The following is a 20,143-nucleotide window of genomic DNA, read 5'->3' as shown; positions in this document are numbered from 1 at the left end:
TTTCTTATTAAATCAAAGTGTGACATAAGTAAATCTTCCAATTATTAACTTTTTTCTCTCATACCAAAAGCAATCTCAAACACATTATTACTTTTAAAAAAGTTAATAACTTATAAGTTGATAAAAATAAGCAATTCAGAACACCTCGAAAACCTTAGAGTCAGGCTAATTTTCAAACTCAAGAATCAAGAATTTCATTTGAATTTATAAAAATGAGTTTGAATATTAAACAATGTGTATAATCAGCAGTAATTAGATATAAAATTTAATGTATGATGATCAAACCAAGAAAAAATGTAAAAAGATACATCGAACGTAAATTTTGTCATTAAAAGATTAAAGCAAGGAAATACATGCATCTCTAATGCATTTTCTTTCCAATTTAGGTTACAAACAATACAAAAAGAGTTCAATATATAGCATATAACAGTAACCATAAAGTAACAATAACAATGAAAGTAATAATAATATATAAGTTGATGATCTTTGTATCTATCATCTTCAGGATCTCGGCGGCGGGAAAAACTGCGTACCGGCGACAAAAGCACAAAGAGGAGTTGGATAAATGGAAGAAGGGTCAATAATGGTGACAGCTTGATAAATGTTGCTGCTACTGGTGGCCGCCGTGCCGGATGTTATAACATTAACGCCTTGATGTTGATTATTACCAGTGGTGGATGAACTTTCTGCTACGGGATGCAGGTTGTATTCACCTGGATCAGGGCCATGATCATAAAGGATTCCGTTGAAAACATGTCCTCCGACGCTAATGGCTGTCTGATAAGCCATCTGCTCGTTGGTTTCGTCCATTCCGCTCACTCTAACGCGACGAAACAACGCCGGTGAACTCAGTTCGGCCGGGAATGGAAACCCTAGCTCTAAAAACAAAAGTTAAAAATGTGCGTTTGACCGGTCAATGTTGATAAAAAAGTTTATTTGATCAATCAATTCCTGTAAATGTCCACCCTAAAACTCGACGACTCAATCACCTTTTGATCATTACTCGACTAGAATTTTGAACTAGCATCTTTAACTTGTCCAAAAAATATCATCAGAAGCCATAATAAATATCGTCGAAAGCCAAAATAAATCTCGTTGAACGCCCAAATAATTCCGTCTGCTCAGACAAATTTTAAGAAAGAAAAAACTAGCGACCTGACGGTTTTATGACTCGTGACAGAATCTGGTTGGTTAAAGAACATGTCAAGCAATGATTTAAAGTGATCGGTTAATGATTTTTAGGGTGAACATTTCGAGAGTTAGTTGGTAAAATGAACATTTTGTCGACATTGACCGGTCAAGTAAACATTTTCATCATCGTCCCATATGTATATCATACAAGTTAAAACAGTTAATTACCTGAAGAAGTATTTTGAAGATTTGTCGCATGACGATCTTCTCTAAATCTCTTTGGATTATGTTGAGAACCGCCACCATCACCGCCACTCGTAATCATGAGACTAAGTTGCTGATTACTTGAGTTTTGTTGTTGAGGCGACAACGAGAGTTGTTGACGCCGTTCACGGCGTCTAGCCGCCGGAACCCAAGTGCTTTTGACGTGGGTTTCACACGGGAACCCACGGCTTCGACAGCAAGTTCTACATCTCATATGTTGGCAGTCTTTCTTGGCTTGGTTCCCACAATCTTGACAGCTTACTCCGCCACTACCAGTGTCTCTTCCACCACCATCTCCACCGTAATCTCCACCGAATATGTAACCTGCTGGCCTCATTAGGTTAGTAACCCTAGGGATGTCCTGGTGATGGTGTTGAGATGGTTGTTGTAAAGGTCATTTACAATGCACCGGTACTACTGGTATGTAAATGAGTAAATCTTCATGCTACTGCTACTGGTGCGAATGTTGTCGATAATGCGGGTGCAAATCTTTGGTGGATATATATGATATAGATAGATGTGGTTTATGAAAATTGTAGGAGTGGCTGATGGGGGATCATCTACTACTTAAAGATCTAGCTAGGGTACTGGCTGTTACAAATCCATAGAATAAACAAATAGACTTTAACTAGTTAAATCCAACTCGTATGGTAGGTTTTAGAAGAATAGGAATATGGGAGTAACTAGACGGAGATAGATAGGCTGCTTTTATTGTGACCCTAACACAAAAAAAACTTTGTATTAACATATAAAATATAAAGTATAGTATTTAGGTAACATTTGGTGTGACACATGAAATCCAAAGTGCAACAAAACAATGAATAAACGAGCTAGACAGTACCTTGTCTACTCCATAGGTGCCTGGCACGCCCTGTCATCGGCAGATAACTTATAAGGTTAGGGAGGTGTCGTGGCCGTTTGGCAGAGGCTATCAGGTACCTCTGGTGCCATGGTAAACAAGGCAGTGTCTACAGTGGCAAAGCTTGGACGAAAATATCGGGGGGCCGGACTCTAAATGTATTAAAAAATCACAAATGATGGGGGGGGGGGGGCTCAAATTTTCGATAAAAAACAGCTAAATTTAGACTACGTATAAAAATTTTCGTGCGAAAACGAGCAAATTTACACTACTGCGCAAAAAAACAGAGGAGGCCGGGGCCACCCAGGCCCTAACTATACTTCGCCCTTGAGTGTCTAGCCTGATTATTCACATTTAGGCATCTGTATCCAACTGAGATATCTATACTATATATAATGCATGAGTGAAAGACCTCTTAAATTTTAAGAGGTACAATCACTATTGCTTAAAGTATAATCACTAATGCAATCAATTTTGAAAATCTAGGGGTAGTATAGTCTTTGCATACCATGATCATGTCCGGTTAAAGTTTTAACAATTTAGTTTTAAACATACTTACAATTATGGTCCTTAAACTTAAGGGTACGTTTTGTTAACTTATTAAATAGTTACATATTAACCCCCTTATTCTAAACCAACACCCCACGAAGTTTTAACGACCATAACTTTTTTACATGTTAATATTTTTTTAAATAAAATTACACCATAAAAACGAGCATTTTGTTCTCTTTAATTTAAGTATGGTATTGCTATACTTTTTAGAATTTAAAAAATAACATGTTACATGACATGCAATTAGGGTCGCAACGAGTCTGGTAGGCCTGGGTCATGTTTCAGACCGAGTTACTCGTTCACTGACGAATGGTTACACGTCTGACGTCGCATTACGTGCATACTATAGTCAGGCTACGTGTGTACTATAGTGAGGTCACCGCGTATGCGTTCGATGCCGTGTTTGAACGTGTACCTCGTCGCATCGCGCGGGCACCAAGCTAGTGTATCATGATAAGTGAGATGCCAACTTCTTGTTTCATGTTTTTTTTGTACGGCGGGGTTTATTTGGTGCATAGTAAAGGTGTTATGTGTTAAACTTCTATTAGCTATATCTATTTGGTTGAGTTTTTTATACGTCTATTTAAAATTTTGGATATAAAATGCCTATTTTGATAATCTTAAAAAAAATTGTGTAAATGTTATGTTGTATATTATAGGATTTGAATATTCGAGTGTATTCGCTGATATCTAAGTTAAATACCCTCAGAACTCCTCTAGACTTTCTTATCTAAAAATTATCGGAGAAATTGAGACTTGACTTAGGAACTTCTCTAGACTTTCATTATTGTCATGTATATATGAAAGGGAGATATGAATGTCACCCGTCGTTCTACTTCTTGTCACTTTAATCTGCATGAATGGCAAAACTCTAAGTCCCTAGAATTTATCATCTAGCTATCGCTTAAATAAGGGAAATATCAAAGATAATAATCAATACAATCCCACGAATCATGGCTAGTTAAAGATGGATATATTCTCTTAATAAGTTATTTCTTGCATATAATTAATTAAATGCATTTTTAGAATTAGCTTTCAATTCTTGTGTATGTATATGTCTTATTGTAATAGACAAAATGTGCTTGATTATACTCTTCTTTTTTATAGTGATTGTTTGTCATCTTTTCCAAATCATAAAACACGAGAAATGTTTTGGATAAAAATCTGTTAACGATCAAGTATCCAAATCTGTTAAGTGAGGTAAAGTGTTAACTTGATAATGACAAGTGTGTAATCGGAATATTAGTGAACACAAAGGTTTGATCACGAGGGAAAAAGCCCTTAACCAAGATAGTCTTACTTCGGTCAAAACTTATCAAGGTAATCTTTGGTAAAATAACTCCGGTCAAGGATTAATAAGATAATATTTGGTCGGATTACTTTAGTCAATGATCAACAAGGTAACCTTTGGTCGACGAGTATATGATTATCGTGATCTCCGGCACAAAAAACCCCGGACGGTGAAAACTATCACCGTCGATTATATTAATAAACAAAAGGTGGTTACAAATGTGGTGGAGTGTATGATCGAGATTACAAAGTATGCTAGTGTAGAGAGAATGCTTGTTTCAGCTCTAGTGTGTGCAATATTACATGTGTTATTTCTACTCAATCATATCTCGTTTAAATAAGATAATAACATTAACAATATCTATTAACCGGAAGTCCTCCACTTAGCCGCTCCACGATCTTTGACCACGTGCCAATAGTCATCCAGCAGCGATATAAGCGGTAGACCAAGTCTAAATACCGTTGTTGTTATTAAACATCAATCTTCTAGAGAATTCGTCCATAATCAGCTGTGTTGAAGTAGTATCCTGGATCCATGCTCCAGCTAGAAGTTGCTATATGAAGATAGTTGATACAAACCTGTCTAACACATCACCATACTAAACGCAATCATTAGTAAACAAATAATACCGAGGATCGCCTCATTGAGCAAATAACCTGGAACAGAAGAGAAAACAAAACGGTTCCTAGAGCTGGATACTGCGGTTAGAACTTTTCAAGCTCGATTTGTCGAAGGTTTTTGTGATATCTCCTCAAGTTCAAGCATGTCAAGTAAGTTAATAATTTTTAAAAGTATTTAGAATAAAGTAGAAGACTTATCTGTCAATTTTTCTTCCATAGGCACCAAGAAATCAGGAAAGTCTGCTCTCAAGTTCTCCCTGGATGAAATCGACTGTATGGTCACCTCTCCTGCTGTCAAGAAGGAAGCTTCCAAGGCTGGAACTAGCTCTGAACCTAAGACTTGCCACGACCAGGGCCAAATCAGCAGCTTCCAAGAGGAAAAGATCCCTTGATCTTGAGACCCATTGTGACATTGCCTGCTCTGTAAGTATACTGTATTCTTCCAACATTTTAGGATCCAATATTGTTCCGATTCTGATATGAAACTTGATGATAGGCTGTGACCGTTATGAAGGATTATTATGAAAAGATTATCCATCAGATGAGCGTGAAAATGTCAGGCTTAGGAAAAGCTATGGTTGCTAAGGATAAAGCTATGACCCAACTTTCCAAGGAGAAGAAGCAATTGGAGGATCAGCTATCCTTAGCCGAAGCCCAACGTCAAGAGGCAGTGGAGCAGGCAACTGATGAAGCCAAGGTGTGGGGTGCTAGATCGATATTCCAGGCACGGATCAAGATGGCGACTGAGGCCGGTGATCCTGTTTTTGACAAGTCGGCCTGGGATGTGGAGAAATGGAAGGCTGCTCTTGATGACCTTGGTGGTGAGGATGACGAGGAAATGGTTGAGAACACCGAGGCTGGGACCAGTGGCGTTAAGGATGCGGTTGAAGCTGGCAAGGAAGGAGGTGATGTTGCGGTTGGAGATGCAGCTTAAGTGAAAGACAAGGCCCGAGCCCACTTTTTATTTTGCTTTCATGGTGTTTTTAGAGACAATTTCCATGGTTTGTAATAAACAATAGTATTTAGGATAAAGGATCCATGATCCTTAAGACAATTAGCAGGGGTGACAAAGGTGGAGGGATCCTCTGTTTGTGGGGATGAAGCCTTTGTTGCCCCTGTTTTTTAATTTCCCTGGACTTTATGAACAATTAGTAACTTTCACTTAACCCGGATGGATGGTCCATCTTTATCTATGGTGAAGTCTGGGTTAGGAATTTTGGATAAGTCCTAGGGGATTATTTTAATTAATATATAAATCTTTTGACTTTTTACTTGTTATTTATTTTCAAAAATTTTAATAGATATAATCTTAACGTTGTTGATAGTTTTGCAAAATAATCTTAAGTAAAAGATTTTTAGGATAAAAGATCCTTATTACGATTGCTTAGGATAGAATATCCTTAAAAGTTGATAAAAGTTTTTAGGACAGAGTATCCTTAAAAATAAGGTAAAAGTTTTTAGGATATAGTAACTTTAAAATAGGGTAAAATATCTTTAGTAGTAAAACAGGTTTAAGGGAATAACCTTCTAAATTGAAATATTTAAAATAATTGCAACAAATATGATACATAAATTAATACAGATCATACCAGAGGGTCTAGATAGACCTAAGTTACCGGAAGATCCTTGAAGGAATAGCTTTAGGATCCGGGATCCTTAGATTCTTGATCTTCACAAAGAACTTAGTTAGTCTGTTGCAAATAATTCATAAGATTAACTGGGATCAAACCCATTAAGTTGGGGACAAGCCCAAATAATATACTGGGGACAAGCCCGTGCAACTGGGGACAAGCCCGTGTAATCTGGGGACAAGCCCGTGTAATCTGGTGTTAAACTGGGGACAAGCCCAAATACTGGGGACAAGCCCAAACTGGGGACTGGCCCAAAGATACGGATGTTAACTGGCGACATGGCCCTTGAGAAGAGGTGAAAACCCCTTAAACCTTAGGAAATGGTACGTCTACCATTATTCGTAGGATCCTCCATATAGCCGGAGACAACGAAATTGTTAGCCACTAAGCGTGTATTGGTCCCGCTGCCCCGAACTATACGTCGGATAGCGTGCGCAACTGGCGATCGTGAGAAAGGTGAAAACCTTTAAACCTTAGGGGATATGACCATCGGGGGTCATCCAATCGTGGGCAAGGCCAAGGGAAATAGTAAAGTACCTTATATATAAAGGAGAGGTGGCCAACCTCTTAGACTTTGAACCTCTTATTGAAATCTGCATTGTTACTTAAAAACTTGGAAAAGATAAATGTTAAGAATATATTATCCTTAGAATAACAAGAATAAAAAATAGATAAGTAATCAGATAGATATTACCGATTTTAGGATTCTTGATCCTTTAAGGATAATATATCCTTTCAGGATACTGGATCCTGATTAGAAAAAGTACTTATTTAGGTGGATAGCATTCCATCCTCTTGGTAGTCTATTGCCTTCCATTGTGAGCAAATGATATACCCCTTTTCCTGCTTCTGACTCAATCTGATAAGGTCTTTCCCATTTGGGCGCTAGCTTCCCATCAGCTGGATTTGTTGTGTTTTGGAAGGCTTTCCTTAACACCAAATCTCCTTATTAAAATCTTCTGATTCTGATATTTTTGTTGTATGCCCCAGCTACCCTTTGTTGATAAGTTGTCATTCTGATCTTTGCTTGGTCTCTGAGTTCTTCTATAGTATCCAAGTCTTCAAGAAGGATTTCTTCATTGGCTTGAGGATCACGGATGCTCGTTCTCGCAGTAGGAACCACCATTTCTGTGGGAATTACTGCTTCGGATCCAAATACCAATGAAAAGGGTGTTTGACCTGTTGCATTCTTTGGAGTTGTTCTGTCTGCCCAAAGAACATAAGGAAGTTCTTCAGCCCATTTTCCCTTCTTGGATCCTAGCTTCTTCTTCAGATTTTTGATGATGATTTTGTTGCTAGACTCTGCTTGACCATTGGCTTGAGGATGAACCGGAGTGGAAGTAATCATTTTGATGCCCCAACTGTCACAAAAGTTAGTGGTTCTATTCCCGATAAATTGGAAACCATTGTCACAAACAATTTCAGCAGGAATACCAAATCTAGTTATAATATTTCGTTTAATAAAAGATATTACTTCCCTTTCTCGGACTTGGTACAAATGCTTCTGCCTCAATCCATTTGTCGAAGTAGTCAGTCATAGCAAGCATAAAGACTTTTCCACCGGGTGCTTTTGGTAGCTTGCCTACAATATCCATACCCCATTTCATGAAAGGCCATGAGGAGGATATAGGATATAAAGGTTCCGTTGGCTGATGAAGGATGTTTGCTTGTCTTTGACAAGCATCACATTTCCTTGAATACTCCACTGCATCCTTCTTCATTGTTGGCCAGAAGTATCCAGTTCTAAGTATCCTAGAAAATAGTGCTCTTCCACCTGTGTGGTTGCCGAAGTCTCCTTCATGAAAAACCTTGAGTACTTATTTGATCTCAGGATCCTCGATGCACCTCAAGTATGGACCTGCAAGAGCATATCATCTAATAAAATTTACTGTGATACCTTGAGTTTGAAGGATCTGGGATTCTATGTTGTTGGAATTTCTCCTGTTTGTATGTACTTTTTGATCGGGAGGATCTAGGATCCTTGATTGTCCAAGGATAATGGATCCCAAAGCACAATCTGCTTATCATTTTTTATTTCCCCAACTTCTTGCTCTCCTATTGCTGGCGAGAGTATGTGAATAATTGGGATCTTGGTATTTTCTGGTATTTTTAGGGATGAGGATAAATTTGCCAAAGCGTCTGCCCCGGCATTTTCTTCTCTTGGTACATGTACTATACTAAACACTTCGAAAGATTTTGTTAATTCCTTCACAATTTCTAAATATTTGATCATATTTTCACCTTTTACGGTATAGGAACCGTTAAAGTGGTTAGTAATGAGTAAAGAATCCATATAAACTTGAAGATACCTGATCCTCATATTTTTGGCTAAGAGTAAACCTGTTATAAGTGCTTCGTATTCTGCTTCATTGTTGGTAGCTTGGAATGCACATGCAATGAACTGGGGTATTATGTCCCCCTGTGGCGATTTTAGTAGTATGCCCAATCCCCTTCCTCTTACGTTGGATGCTCCATCTGTGAAGAGGATCCAAGGATCCTTGATCTTTTCCAGTTGTTGGACCTCCAAGTCAGCTTCTTTTTGTAGATCACTAGTGAAATCAGCCACAAAGTCCGCCAGTGCTTGAGACTTGATTATTGTTCTCGGCTTGTACTGGATATCATATGCACTTAACTTCACTGCCCATTTGGCCATTCTTCCTGATAACTCTTGTTTTCTAAGAACATTATGGCTTCTGCATCTAACAGACTCTTACTTGGGATACTGGATCCTAGGAACACCTTTATTTCAGGATCCTCGGGGTCCAATGATACTTCTTTAAGGTCTTTCTCCCGAGCTTCCATCACGTCCCTAGGATGTTGCTGTAGTTGTTATGCTATGGTCGGCTTGGCTGTTGGCTTCATTGATGATGAATAATAATTCTTGGCCTCCGCTTGGTCACCTACTATCTTTACAACTCCCCAAGGAGTAGGTAACTTGATGCACTTGTGGTAAGTTGAGGCTACAGCCTTCATTCCATGGAGCCACGGCCTACCTAAAATAACATTGCAACAGGAAAGGTTATCTATAACACAAAATTTCTGGTATGAATTTAACCCTTCGATATAAATTGGGAGGTTGATGTTCCCCAGTGTCTTCTTGGTTTCGCCACTGAAACCAACTAGCACCGATGTTCTGGGGATGATTTCTGAATCCGGGATGTTCATTTTCTTAAGAACATCAAGTTGGATAATGTTGACCGAGCTGCCACCGTCTACTAGGATCCTGTGTACATAATGGTTAGAGATAAATAATGTAATAATCAAACCGTCATGATGAGGATCCTGAATGTTCAATTTGTCTTCGTCATCGAAGAAATTGTCTTGTCTGTTGTTAGAGTGGTTGACACTATTGGTTGATATCCTTTATCCATCTTTATCTCTTTAGCGAGTCTTTTTGCTGCAGAGAAATAAGTTCCACATATGTCTGAACCTCCTGAAATGAAATTGACCGTTCGCACATCCAGCTTGTCCTGGTGAGGATCCTGGATCCTTGAATTGAAGAAGATTCTCTGATCAGTCATTCAAGTAATGGGGATTAGCGGTCTTCTCTTGTCGCCCAGTTCGAATTCTACTACGGGATCTTCTCTTATGGCACAAGAATCTTGAAATAATTCGTAGTCTCTGGAGACAAAGTTGATCACATGAGCATCTGTTGGTGGCGGTGTTGCTTTCTGTGGAAGGTCTTCAGGATCTTGGATCTTGGATTTCTTCCTTCCCAAGAGTTCTTTAAAGTGACCCTTGCTCATGAGGTAACCAATTTTCCTCCTTAAGCCGATGCATTCGTCTGTTGCGTGGCCAAAATCTTCGTGGAAAGCGCACCACTTAGACTTGTCCTTGAAGCCGACAACCTTCTCATTTTTTCTGGGCCACCTTGCTTTTTCTCCCAGATCCTTCATTGCACAGATCAAGCCATGAGTATCCACAGAGAAACAATAATCGGAGATGCAAGGATAGTCTTCATCGTCATCTCCTTCTTCAACTGCCCGCATGTTGTGATTATTGGGCTTGGCGAACGGCTTTGAATTGTTGTTTCTATTTCAGGATCCTTTATTCTTCTCGGGAGTTTCTTGTTTCGTTTGTCCTCCAAGACGATCCTGGATCCTTTTATCTTCTTCTAATCGGATGTATCTTAATGCCCTGTTTCTGACTTCGTCTAATGTCCTGCATGGAATCATCACTAAATCATCATAAAAGGGGGAGCTCTTCTGAATTCCCATCTTGAATGCTTCAATAGCAGTAGTCATGTCAATATTTGGGATTTCTAGAGCTTCCTTGCCGAATCTGGTGACGAAATCCCTAAGGGATTCATCACTAGGTTGGACAACACGATATAAATCACTGGTTAACCTTTCAAATTTCCAACTACAGGAAAACTGAGTGTTAAACAAGTTAACTAAGTGAGAGAAAGAAGTAATTGAAAAGGGAGGAAGACTTAGCAGCCATTTTAGAGCGGCTCCCGTTAGTGTGGATCCAGAGCCCTTGTATAAGCAAGCTTCTTTGAGTCTCTCCGGAATAGGATTGATTTCCATCCTTTCCCTATACTATGATACATGTTTTTCAGAATCAGTGGTCCCGTCGTAAGTCTTCATATTCGGAGTCTGGAACCGCTTCGGGATTTCAGCATCACAGATAGGCGGAGCGAATCTGGATACTCTGTGACTTCTCTCGGGTATCTCGGGAATTGGTCTTATGACCCCGGGAACACTGGATATCATATCTTTGAGCTTCTGCAGCTCCTTGGCCATAGCTTGGTTGATACCTGCATCCTGCATGGAACCACGGTTAGCATCTAAGGATAAAGGATCGTACAAGTTACCTCTTTGATGAGTGAAAGTTGGCATCTCGGATGAGTAGATGGGATAGGAGGAGTCTGCGATAAGAGTTGGTCCTCCAGAGGCTATAGTCTGCATGGGGATTATGTCTCCTTGATGGACTTCGGAGGATCGTTGATGTTGGACACCTGAGGATCCTTGATTCGGAAAGAAGGATCCTTGATTCGGGATGAAGGATCCTTGAGGTTGGGTACCATAGGATCCTTGTGGAATGATGACTGATCCTTGCTGATAATATAAGGATCCTTGATTCTGCTGACCCATGGATCCCTGTTGAAGGATAGATGATCCTGTCTGAAATAGCGAGGATCCTTGAGTCTGTTGACCCATGGACCCCTGTTGAAGGATGGATGATCCTGGCTGAAATAGCGAGGATCCTTGAGTCTGTTGACCCATGGACCCCTGTTGAAGGATGGATGATCCTTGAGAGAACTGAGCCATGGATTCTGGACTGGTGTAATCCAGCATCCTTGGCATCAGGGGGGTGAGATCCTCTGCTGGCCTCTTGTTCTTCTTGAGATCCTCTATCTCACGAAGGATCCTCTGATTAGTCTTGTTCTGCTGCTCCATGTATGCTTTAACCTGCGAAAACATAGATGAAACATCACTATTAGTATTAACCACCTGGGAAGCAGCAGCGGTCCTTATGCTCTGGAAGACTGGTAGTTGCGTCTTGCTCCCAGCAACAGCAGGCCGTTGCGTTCCCGTGATTGGCGGAGGAATCGGTGGCAAAGTCCTCGATGAGAGAGGATCCGTGGCCGTCATGGTTGATTAAGCAGAGGTTGATTGAGAGGCCATTGATAGTGATGTGGGTATGAAAAAGTTGAGAATGATAAGAATAATATGGATTACAGCACCAATTGCCCCACGGTGGGCGCCAAATTGTTTTGGATAAAAATCTGTTAAGGATCAAGTATCCAAATCTGTTAAGTGAGGTAAGGTGCTAACTTGATAATGACAAGTGTGTAATCGGAATATTAGTGAACACAAAGGTTTGATCACGAGGGAAAAAGCCCTTAACCAAGATAGTCTTACTTCGGTCAAAACTTATCAAGGTAATCTTTGGTAAAATAACTCCGGTCAAGGATTAATAAGATAATATTTGGTCGGATTACTTTAGTTAATGATCAACAAGGTAACCTTTGGTCGACGAGTATATGATTATCGTGATCTCCGGCACAAAAAACCCCCGGACGGTGAAAACTATCACCGTCGATTATATTAATAAAAAAAAGGTGGTTACAAATGTGGTGGAGTGTATGATCGAGATTACAAAGTATGCTAGTGTAGAGAGAATGCTTGTTTCAGCTCTAGTGTGTGCAATATTACATGTGTTATTTCTACTCAATCATAGCTCGTTTAAATAAGATAATAACATTAACAATATCTATTAACCGGAAGTCCTCCACTTAGCCGCTCCACGATCTTTGACCACGTGCCAATAGTCATCCAGCAGCGATATAAGCGGTAGACCAAGTCTAAATACCGTTGTTGTTATTAAACATCAATCTTCTAGAGAATTCGTCCATAATCAGCTGTGTTGAAGTAGTATCCTGGATCCATGCTCCAGCTAGAAGTTGCTATATGAAGATAGTTGATACAAACCTGTCTAACACATCACCATACTAAACGCAATCATTAGTAAACAAATAATACCGAGGATCGTCGGTCCTTTATATCCTGATACATATTTCAATGATAACCTATCCATAAGACAGTTAAGGATAAAAGATCTTCAGTATAAAATTCATGGCCTAACAAGAAACATAGACTTTTGTCTCCAAGATGTGAGTGCAACGAGCAAGGCTATTTCCAAGATTCTAAATCTCCTATGTGAGTAGTAAAAATGGGCTCTTAAAGGTTGAATGGATATATGTATATTTTTTTAAAAAAAAATGGGCGCCTAGAAAGGGAATGAGAAGTGAGCAAAAAAGAAAGTGAAGTTGCCAAATCTAAAACATTTGACTTCGCCTATGTTGTGAAAAAAGTCTAGCTCTCTCTTATATCCTTACGTTTCTATTTAAATCATAAAATAACAACTAAATAATTTTATATAAGTTAAGCAAATGAAATTCTTTTATTGGCCCCCTCAAAACTTTGGGCCTTATGCGGGTGCACCTCTCGCACATGCCCAACCCCCACCCTGGCAATTAGACAAAAAAAATGACTAAGAAGAAATACTAAAAACAACAAAGAGATGGACTTAAGGGGAGTTATTTTAAGATTTTAACCACATATCATCTTCAAGTTAAAGGTAATAGACGATTAGATCAGAGATTTCCATAATCTAAACTTGTTAACGATAACTGGATGAATAAAATAGGTTACAGTTATCAATATATATAACTCGCTAATCCTTAACCCATTACAAAACATTATCAGACTAAATGATGAGAGAGAAGCATCTCATCTCGTTAATCTTTAGTCGTGGCATGGCTTTCATGAGGATGTTGCCTCGTTGCAAATCCCAGTTAACGTATTCCAATTTGACTTGCTCTCGTAATAAGCTTTCAACATCCAAATTCGCTTGTCTCTTGATTTAATAAACTGGTCATCCTTTTAACTACAGAATCAAACGATTCTGTTAAGGAATCATGTTGTGAGCGAATCTGAACCTGATTCTGGCCTGCTGAACCCGTCATGATGCTAAACGGTTGATATGTCACAAACCAGTCATTACAAGTTTGTTGTGTCGGTGACTCATCAGATTGGTCGCTAATTCTTGTAGTTAACTCTCAGTCTTCGACGCCCTGCTGAAGCTTGCTGCAAGAAGCCTGCAATTTTAATCGATTGCCTCCCTTGCCCGATTTCGTTCTTGGTCAATAGTCTTGCCGAATTTAATTCCCAGTACTTACACATGATCTACGCTAACACATGTGAATACAATCAATAAGATTCATTTGGCAATCTTCGGCATTAAATTAGAGTTTTAAGTGGTTTTAAAACTTCAAATGTGATTTGTTTTAAAGTTAGTGTGAACATGACAACACTTGTGTTAAGAAATTGTGGTAAATGATTATTAGAACTTGTTAATAAAGCTTGGCTTTTATTATAACGCTACAAGAGTTAGGACATATGAATTTGTCTATGAATATATTGACAAATTTTGTGCTAGAGTAAACTTTTGTGTAAAATTACGTGATGACCAAAGTGTTTGATGAAAATAATTAAAATCACAATTAAACTTGATTTGGATTTAGTGCAAGGTTAAATAGTACAAATGTGACTTTAACTAATTTTACACAAAATGATTAACCAAATTGCTATAATTAAACGGTTTAAAATGATTAAACGTGTATTTGAACTTAAAACTGATATGTAGGATGACGAAACTCAATTTGTAAGATTTTGTAACAACCGACACAGTTAGATTGTAAATAATCTAGAGAAGCCGAATACTACTCTTCGGGTGTTCATGACCAAGTTGACGCCAATAGGTTGATTGAAGACTAACTATAATAAGATAGAAAAAGAAGTATGATATGTTAGTTAGAATAAATAAAATTGTAGGCGGTCCTTTCCTGAGATGTCGTGTTCAATTTTCACAAGTGCAAAATGTCCGTAAATATCATGAGCACACTATAAGAGGATTTGAACTTGGATAATAAGATCTTACTGGACTAGTTGTAAGCAGGTGGGTCAATGTTTTGATGTAGTTTAAAAATAAGATGATTAGTTTTAAAACAACTAATAAAAAAGATATGACAACATAAAATATATATATATATATATATATATATATATATATGATATGGTAGTAGCCTCCCTTTTCTCTATGACCTTACCAGACAAGCCGGAAAAGAAAACACGACAACATAAAAAAAAATACGTACATCGAGATCGCGGAAAAGATCACAAAATTCTAATGGAAGATATTTCGTCAACAACCCGGAGTACAGTGAAGAGACGTTTCGAGCAAGGTTTTGTATGTCAAAATGTTTGTTTTTAAGAATTGTAAATGATATAGAAACAAAATTTGAATGGCTTCAAGAGGATTTAGACGCGAGATTGGGAAAGATTCTACGGCGTTACAAAAGCGCACACCGGCTGTTAAACAACTCATAATCACTAATTCTCATGGCTAGAAGAACTTCTCATGAATACCTGTTGTTTTTTTGTAATGGAGTGCTTTAGCTATACGGTCGTGAGTTTTTACGTAGGCCAACACGCCACGACGTTGCATTTTTGTATCAAGAACATGAAGATAAGCATCACCTTCTTGGGATAATGGATTGCCTTAACTGTACATATCTTACGTGAAGAAGCAGTCCTATGGAATTGTGAGGCCAGTTATATGATAGGTGATCACCAATGCTAGACGATCATGCTCGAAGCGGTGGGTTCAAATGATTTGCGGTCGTTGCTTGCGTTTTGTGGTCCACCTGGATCAAACGACATAATTGTTCTTCAACAATCACCATTATTTCTTGTCTATCAGAATGGAATTGCGCCTAAATGTCCATTCCCCATGTAAAGGACCGAGACTACCTTTCAAGCACCTCGGTCTGATGGTGGGCGCTAACATGAATAGAATTTCAAACTGGGACCCAATCCTCGAGACGTTTGAATCGCGGCTGTCCAGTTGGAAATCCTCTTCTTTGTCGGTTGGCGGACACTGAAGTCGGTGATGGAGACATTACCAACCTATTTCTTTTCCTTGTATAAAGCCACGGTAAAAATTATTCAACAACTTGAGGCTAAAAGAAGAAGTTTTTTTTGGGGTTGTAATTTCGAAGGTAATAAAATTTGTTGGGTAAGCTGGGATAAAATCACCTCCCCGAGTGATGCAGATGGGCTCGGGCTTACTCCCCTTGCGTTACTTACGAAATGGTGGTGGCGGTTTAAAATAGAACATAAACGCGCTTTGGAGAAAAGTTATACTCTCTATTCACGGGTCGAACCGGTGTTGGCTCACCTTACCACATGCTCAAAAGTTGACAGGGATTTGGAACACAATCGCTAGATTGGAAAATTCTCTTGCCAAATCCAACTTGAACTTGTCTCATCTAATGAAGGGCAATAATGGAAATGATAAAAACATTCGGTTTTGGATTGACGCTTGGATCACTTCTCAGCCTCTAAATGAAATATTCCCCAACCTCTTTCTCAATGAAAGCCGGAAAAATCGCATGATAGCTGATTGTTTTGATGGACCCACTGGATCTTGGCTTTGGAGGTGGAAAAGAACAACGTTAAACATATATGAAGTTGCTGAGTTTGAAGACATGGGAAATTTGCTTGGTCAAGTGGTTATGTCCGAGGAGGAGGGCAAATGGAGGTGGTTAGAAGGCAACTCTAATACATTCTCAATAAAGTCGATGAAGAGGGTTCTTTTTAATATTAAAGGTCTTTATAACTCCTTCGTTATGCCATGGAATAATTGGGTACCAAAAAATGTCAACATTTTCATGTGGAAGGCAGAGATGGATAGATTGGCCACTAGAGAAGGTCTCGCGTATAGATCCATTCCAGTAATTTCAGTGGAGTGCGGGTTGTGTCGGAGCAGATCGGAAAATGCAGAACACATTCTTACAGCTTGTCATGTAGCTAATGTGGTTTGGAATATGATTAGTTCCTGGTGTAAGATTCCGCCGATATACGCGTTTACGGTTCGTGACTTACTCATGCTACATTTATCGGTTCCGCTTTGCAAAAGAAGGAGAAAAGTGTTGAACGGAATCATAATGACGGCCTGTTGGTGCATCTGGAAGGCGAGAAATGATACCATATTTAACGAAAGGAATTGGACAGCTGTAGAGGTGGTGAAAAACATTAAAATGTTAGGGTATCTTTGGATCAAAAATAGGTCTTTGTTTAAGTCCTTATCATGGACCGACTGGTGTAATTTTCATTTCTAATTGTTGCTTTTTAGCTCGGGCCTCTAGCATCTTGTTAGTTGTGCCTTCTTTAATGAAAGTCGTTGTTCGAAAAAAAATGTAAACGACCGAGAACACAAACGCGGATATCATCTTACCGAATCTACCCTGCTTGATTGATGTTTGTGAAAGTGTTTTCATCTCTCCACTTGAGGAACAAATTCAAGAAGGCCTAAGAGTCGGCAAGAAAAAATGTAGAGTATGCTTTCGGTGCTCTAAAGGAAAAATGGGGTATACTTAGGCGACCCATGCGAGCTATGCCCGTAGAAAAGACCATGGTCGAGATATATACGTGCATTATATTGCACAACATGATGATAAAAGACTACGAAAATGTGATATTGGCGGTCTGTATGTTGGATTCTTTTCGACTATAATGTACTTGTGGAGTTGCAAGATGAAAACACACATTTGGGAATTCGATTTGATCATGTAACTTTAAATATACTGCACCTCGACACGGGCGAGAAGTAGTTTAAGTTTGTATTCATGTAATTTTTTTTTATTAATTTTGGGTTTTTAGATATAATTTATGTCTAATTAAGAAAAAAAATAAAGAATTGGTCTAGGATAATTGAAAGATGAGTGGCATCGCGTCACTAAAGAAAGTGTTTTAGGGCAAATCTGAGTAGTTGATGAGTAAAAATGAGGTGACAATAGATAATGCATGCGATGGTATTTTAAAACACTTAGTAAATATTACAATTTAATTTGTTTTTTCAGTAATTAAGGATAAAATTATGAACACAATATTAAAAATGCTAAAGACCATGAGTCATGACAAGAGCGAATTAAGAAATACAAATAATCATATAGCCTAAGCAAAAGATTGATGAAAAAGGCCTAAGCCCACTAAGTTTAGGTTATCATTCATAACTTATGCCTGTGCTTCGGTTAGGACCTGGCCGGGACTACGCTAGGCATGTATTCACTAAGAATTGGGATGAGCAGATATAATACCGTTTAAGTTTTGTTATTATAGTTACTATAACTATCATTAATGTATTTAGTTTTACTTATTGTTATATCTTGTCTTAGAAGGTTATTTATTTTTGTCTTGTTTTACTTGTTAAGAATGCCTTTAGGATTCAGTTCTAACACCATAGATTCTTTTATGATCATTAGTAGTAGATCTAGAAATTTTTTATTTTTCTTTTGCGTCATCTTTTAAAAAAGTCTATTAAATCAGAGTCATTTTAAAATGTCAAATCCGACTATTAAAAAAAATGAGTATGGGATGAATTCATAAAAGGCAACAATTTACCTCACCATTCCTTGGTAGATCCACACCCAACTAATCACTTTCTGTTTATATCTACTTATCTAGGTCACGTATCAAGGTAATTGTTGATTAAAACCTTATCAAACTCGATATTTCTTCTGGATAAAAAGATCTTAATGTTGGTTCTTATATACCATTCTAAAGGAACAAAATATGAGGTTTGGTTGGGACTAATCCATTTATGTGAATGAATGAGGACATATGAGATAAAAAATTAAATGATCAAAAACAAGTTTTAAAATTTTACGATTATTAAGATTTTTAATCAGACAAGTTAAATTCTAGATCTTATCATTTGTGGATCTCACATGCACCCTTTTGTCATTGACGCGCATGATGGCCCAGTAGGGGGAGGGTAACCCACCTTCTAGGGTCTCTAATAACCGGTCCCATGACTATCATAGACAATGTAAATGCATACAAACTTAGCCAATGGATAGTCGACTCAACTTTGAACTCTTGAGTTCTTCACCTTACGTTTCATGTGCATAGATGCTATGCCTCTAACGAGGCTACAACTTGTACAATAAAGCACATACATTTCCCTAATGAGGTGGTAAACATTAGTTTTATTTATTCAAAATACATATGATAGCCTATTTTACCAATCTTTTGATCTTTACGAATCCTCTTGCAACTAGAAGCATAGGTTAATAGGTTTGGTCCCAAAGCTAGGACCACATGCTTGTTATGGCAAACTATATAATTGTCAAATATAGTAAATATCATATAACTTAACAGCAAGTTATCATTTAACTTTAACAGCAAGTTATCATTTAACTATAAATGGATACAAATAAAATTTTGTCAAGGTGAAGTTATGATATGGCATTTCTTTAATTTTAATAATTTGTTAAAAATTTATTGATGTAAAACAAAACAGATAAAGTGTATCAGTTTATAATTTTATTTAACCATCGTTTAAATATGTCTCTCCATGTTCAATTGGTTCTTATGTATTCTAGGTTTATTTTTATTTAGTAAAATTCACATAGGGATGAAAACCCAAAACATCTAAGACTGGTAATACTTGTTTCTTAGGATATCAGACGGGTTTGAGTTTACTTTAGAAAATTTTCACGGTTTTGGAGCGGGTATGATATTTGTAGTATGCCTTGTTACCTGACCCAATGAGCCGATAACATAGCCTCTTTTACCCAATCATATACCCGAGTAAGCCAACATATAGTACGCCTTATAAATGATTATCAACTTTTTGATGAAGTTAGGTGTGTCATGAAACTTGAAGCATTACTAATTTGTCAAAACTTGCTTATAACAATTATTTTTTATTTTTTATAATTATATAGTAACTAGAGACATTTGATGGTAATAGTTTTTTTTTGATTAATTAATATTTACCTACTCGATGTAGTGTAGCTGACTACTTATATTTTGTCAAAAACCTGACGGGTTTTGGTCAGGGTTTACCTGACCATTTTTTAATAAACAAATGGGTATACCCGAAACCCCCGTTAGTTTTCCTGATATCCGACAGGTTTGAGGCGGACTTTAATAATCGAGTATAGGATTGGAAATACCTAAATCTGTACCAGTCTCGACCAATTGAGAAATTTAATTTCACCCGATTTGTTGCATATGGTGAAAGATGATTAACCTAATCCATGACATCCAATTATTGCTGCCATAGGCCATAGCAATAGATGTACTCATAAAAGGTGTTTGTTAGGGTATATAATTCCTCATAACTTTCAAAAGAATAAAACATATAGACGGCAGTTAGGGAAAACATAATGCAATTACAAATATAAAATATTACGTACTTTAGAATACAAAACTTTATT

General features: G+C 37.9%; 1 protein-coding gene across 1 annotated transcript; it reads right to left on the bottom strand.

Moving 5' to 3' along the window:
- Nucleotides 1–333: 333 nt before the first annotated feature.
- LOC143556673 (protein SHI RELATED SEQUENCE 1-like) lies at nt 334–1,784 on the bottom strand. The gene is made up of 2 exons (XM_077045939.1): nt 1,360–1,784; nt 334–878 (listed from the first exon to the last, which is right to left on the bottom strand). The coding sequence occupies exons 1-2, from the start codon at nt 1,730–1,732 to the stop codon at nt 502–504; spliced, it is 750 nt and encodes a 249-aa protein (XP_076902054.1). The 5' UTR covers nt 1,733–1,784; the 3' UTR covers nt 334–501.
- Between the last annotated feature and the right edge of the window lie 18,359 nt (nt 1,785–20,143).

The sequence above is a fragment of the Bidens hawaiensis genome, unplaced genomic scaffold, assembly GCF_021521415.1.
Source record: "Bidens hawaiensis isolate Kalapana, Puna unplaced genomic scaffold, B.hawaiensis_p1.1 tig00018669_1, whole genome shotgun sequence".
In the NCBI taxonomy this organism is placed as follows: domain Eukaryota; kingdom Viridiplantae; phylum Streptophyta; class Magnoliopsida; order Asterales; family Asteraceae; genus Bidens; species Bidens hawaiensis.
This window is presented reverse-complemented; position numbering and strand designations above follow the sequence as displayed.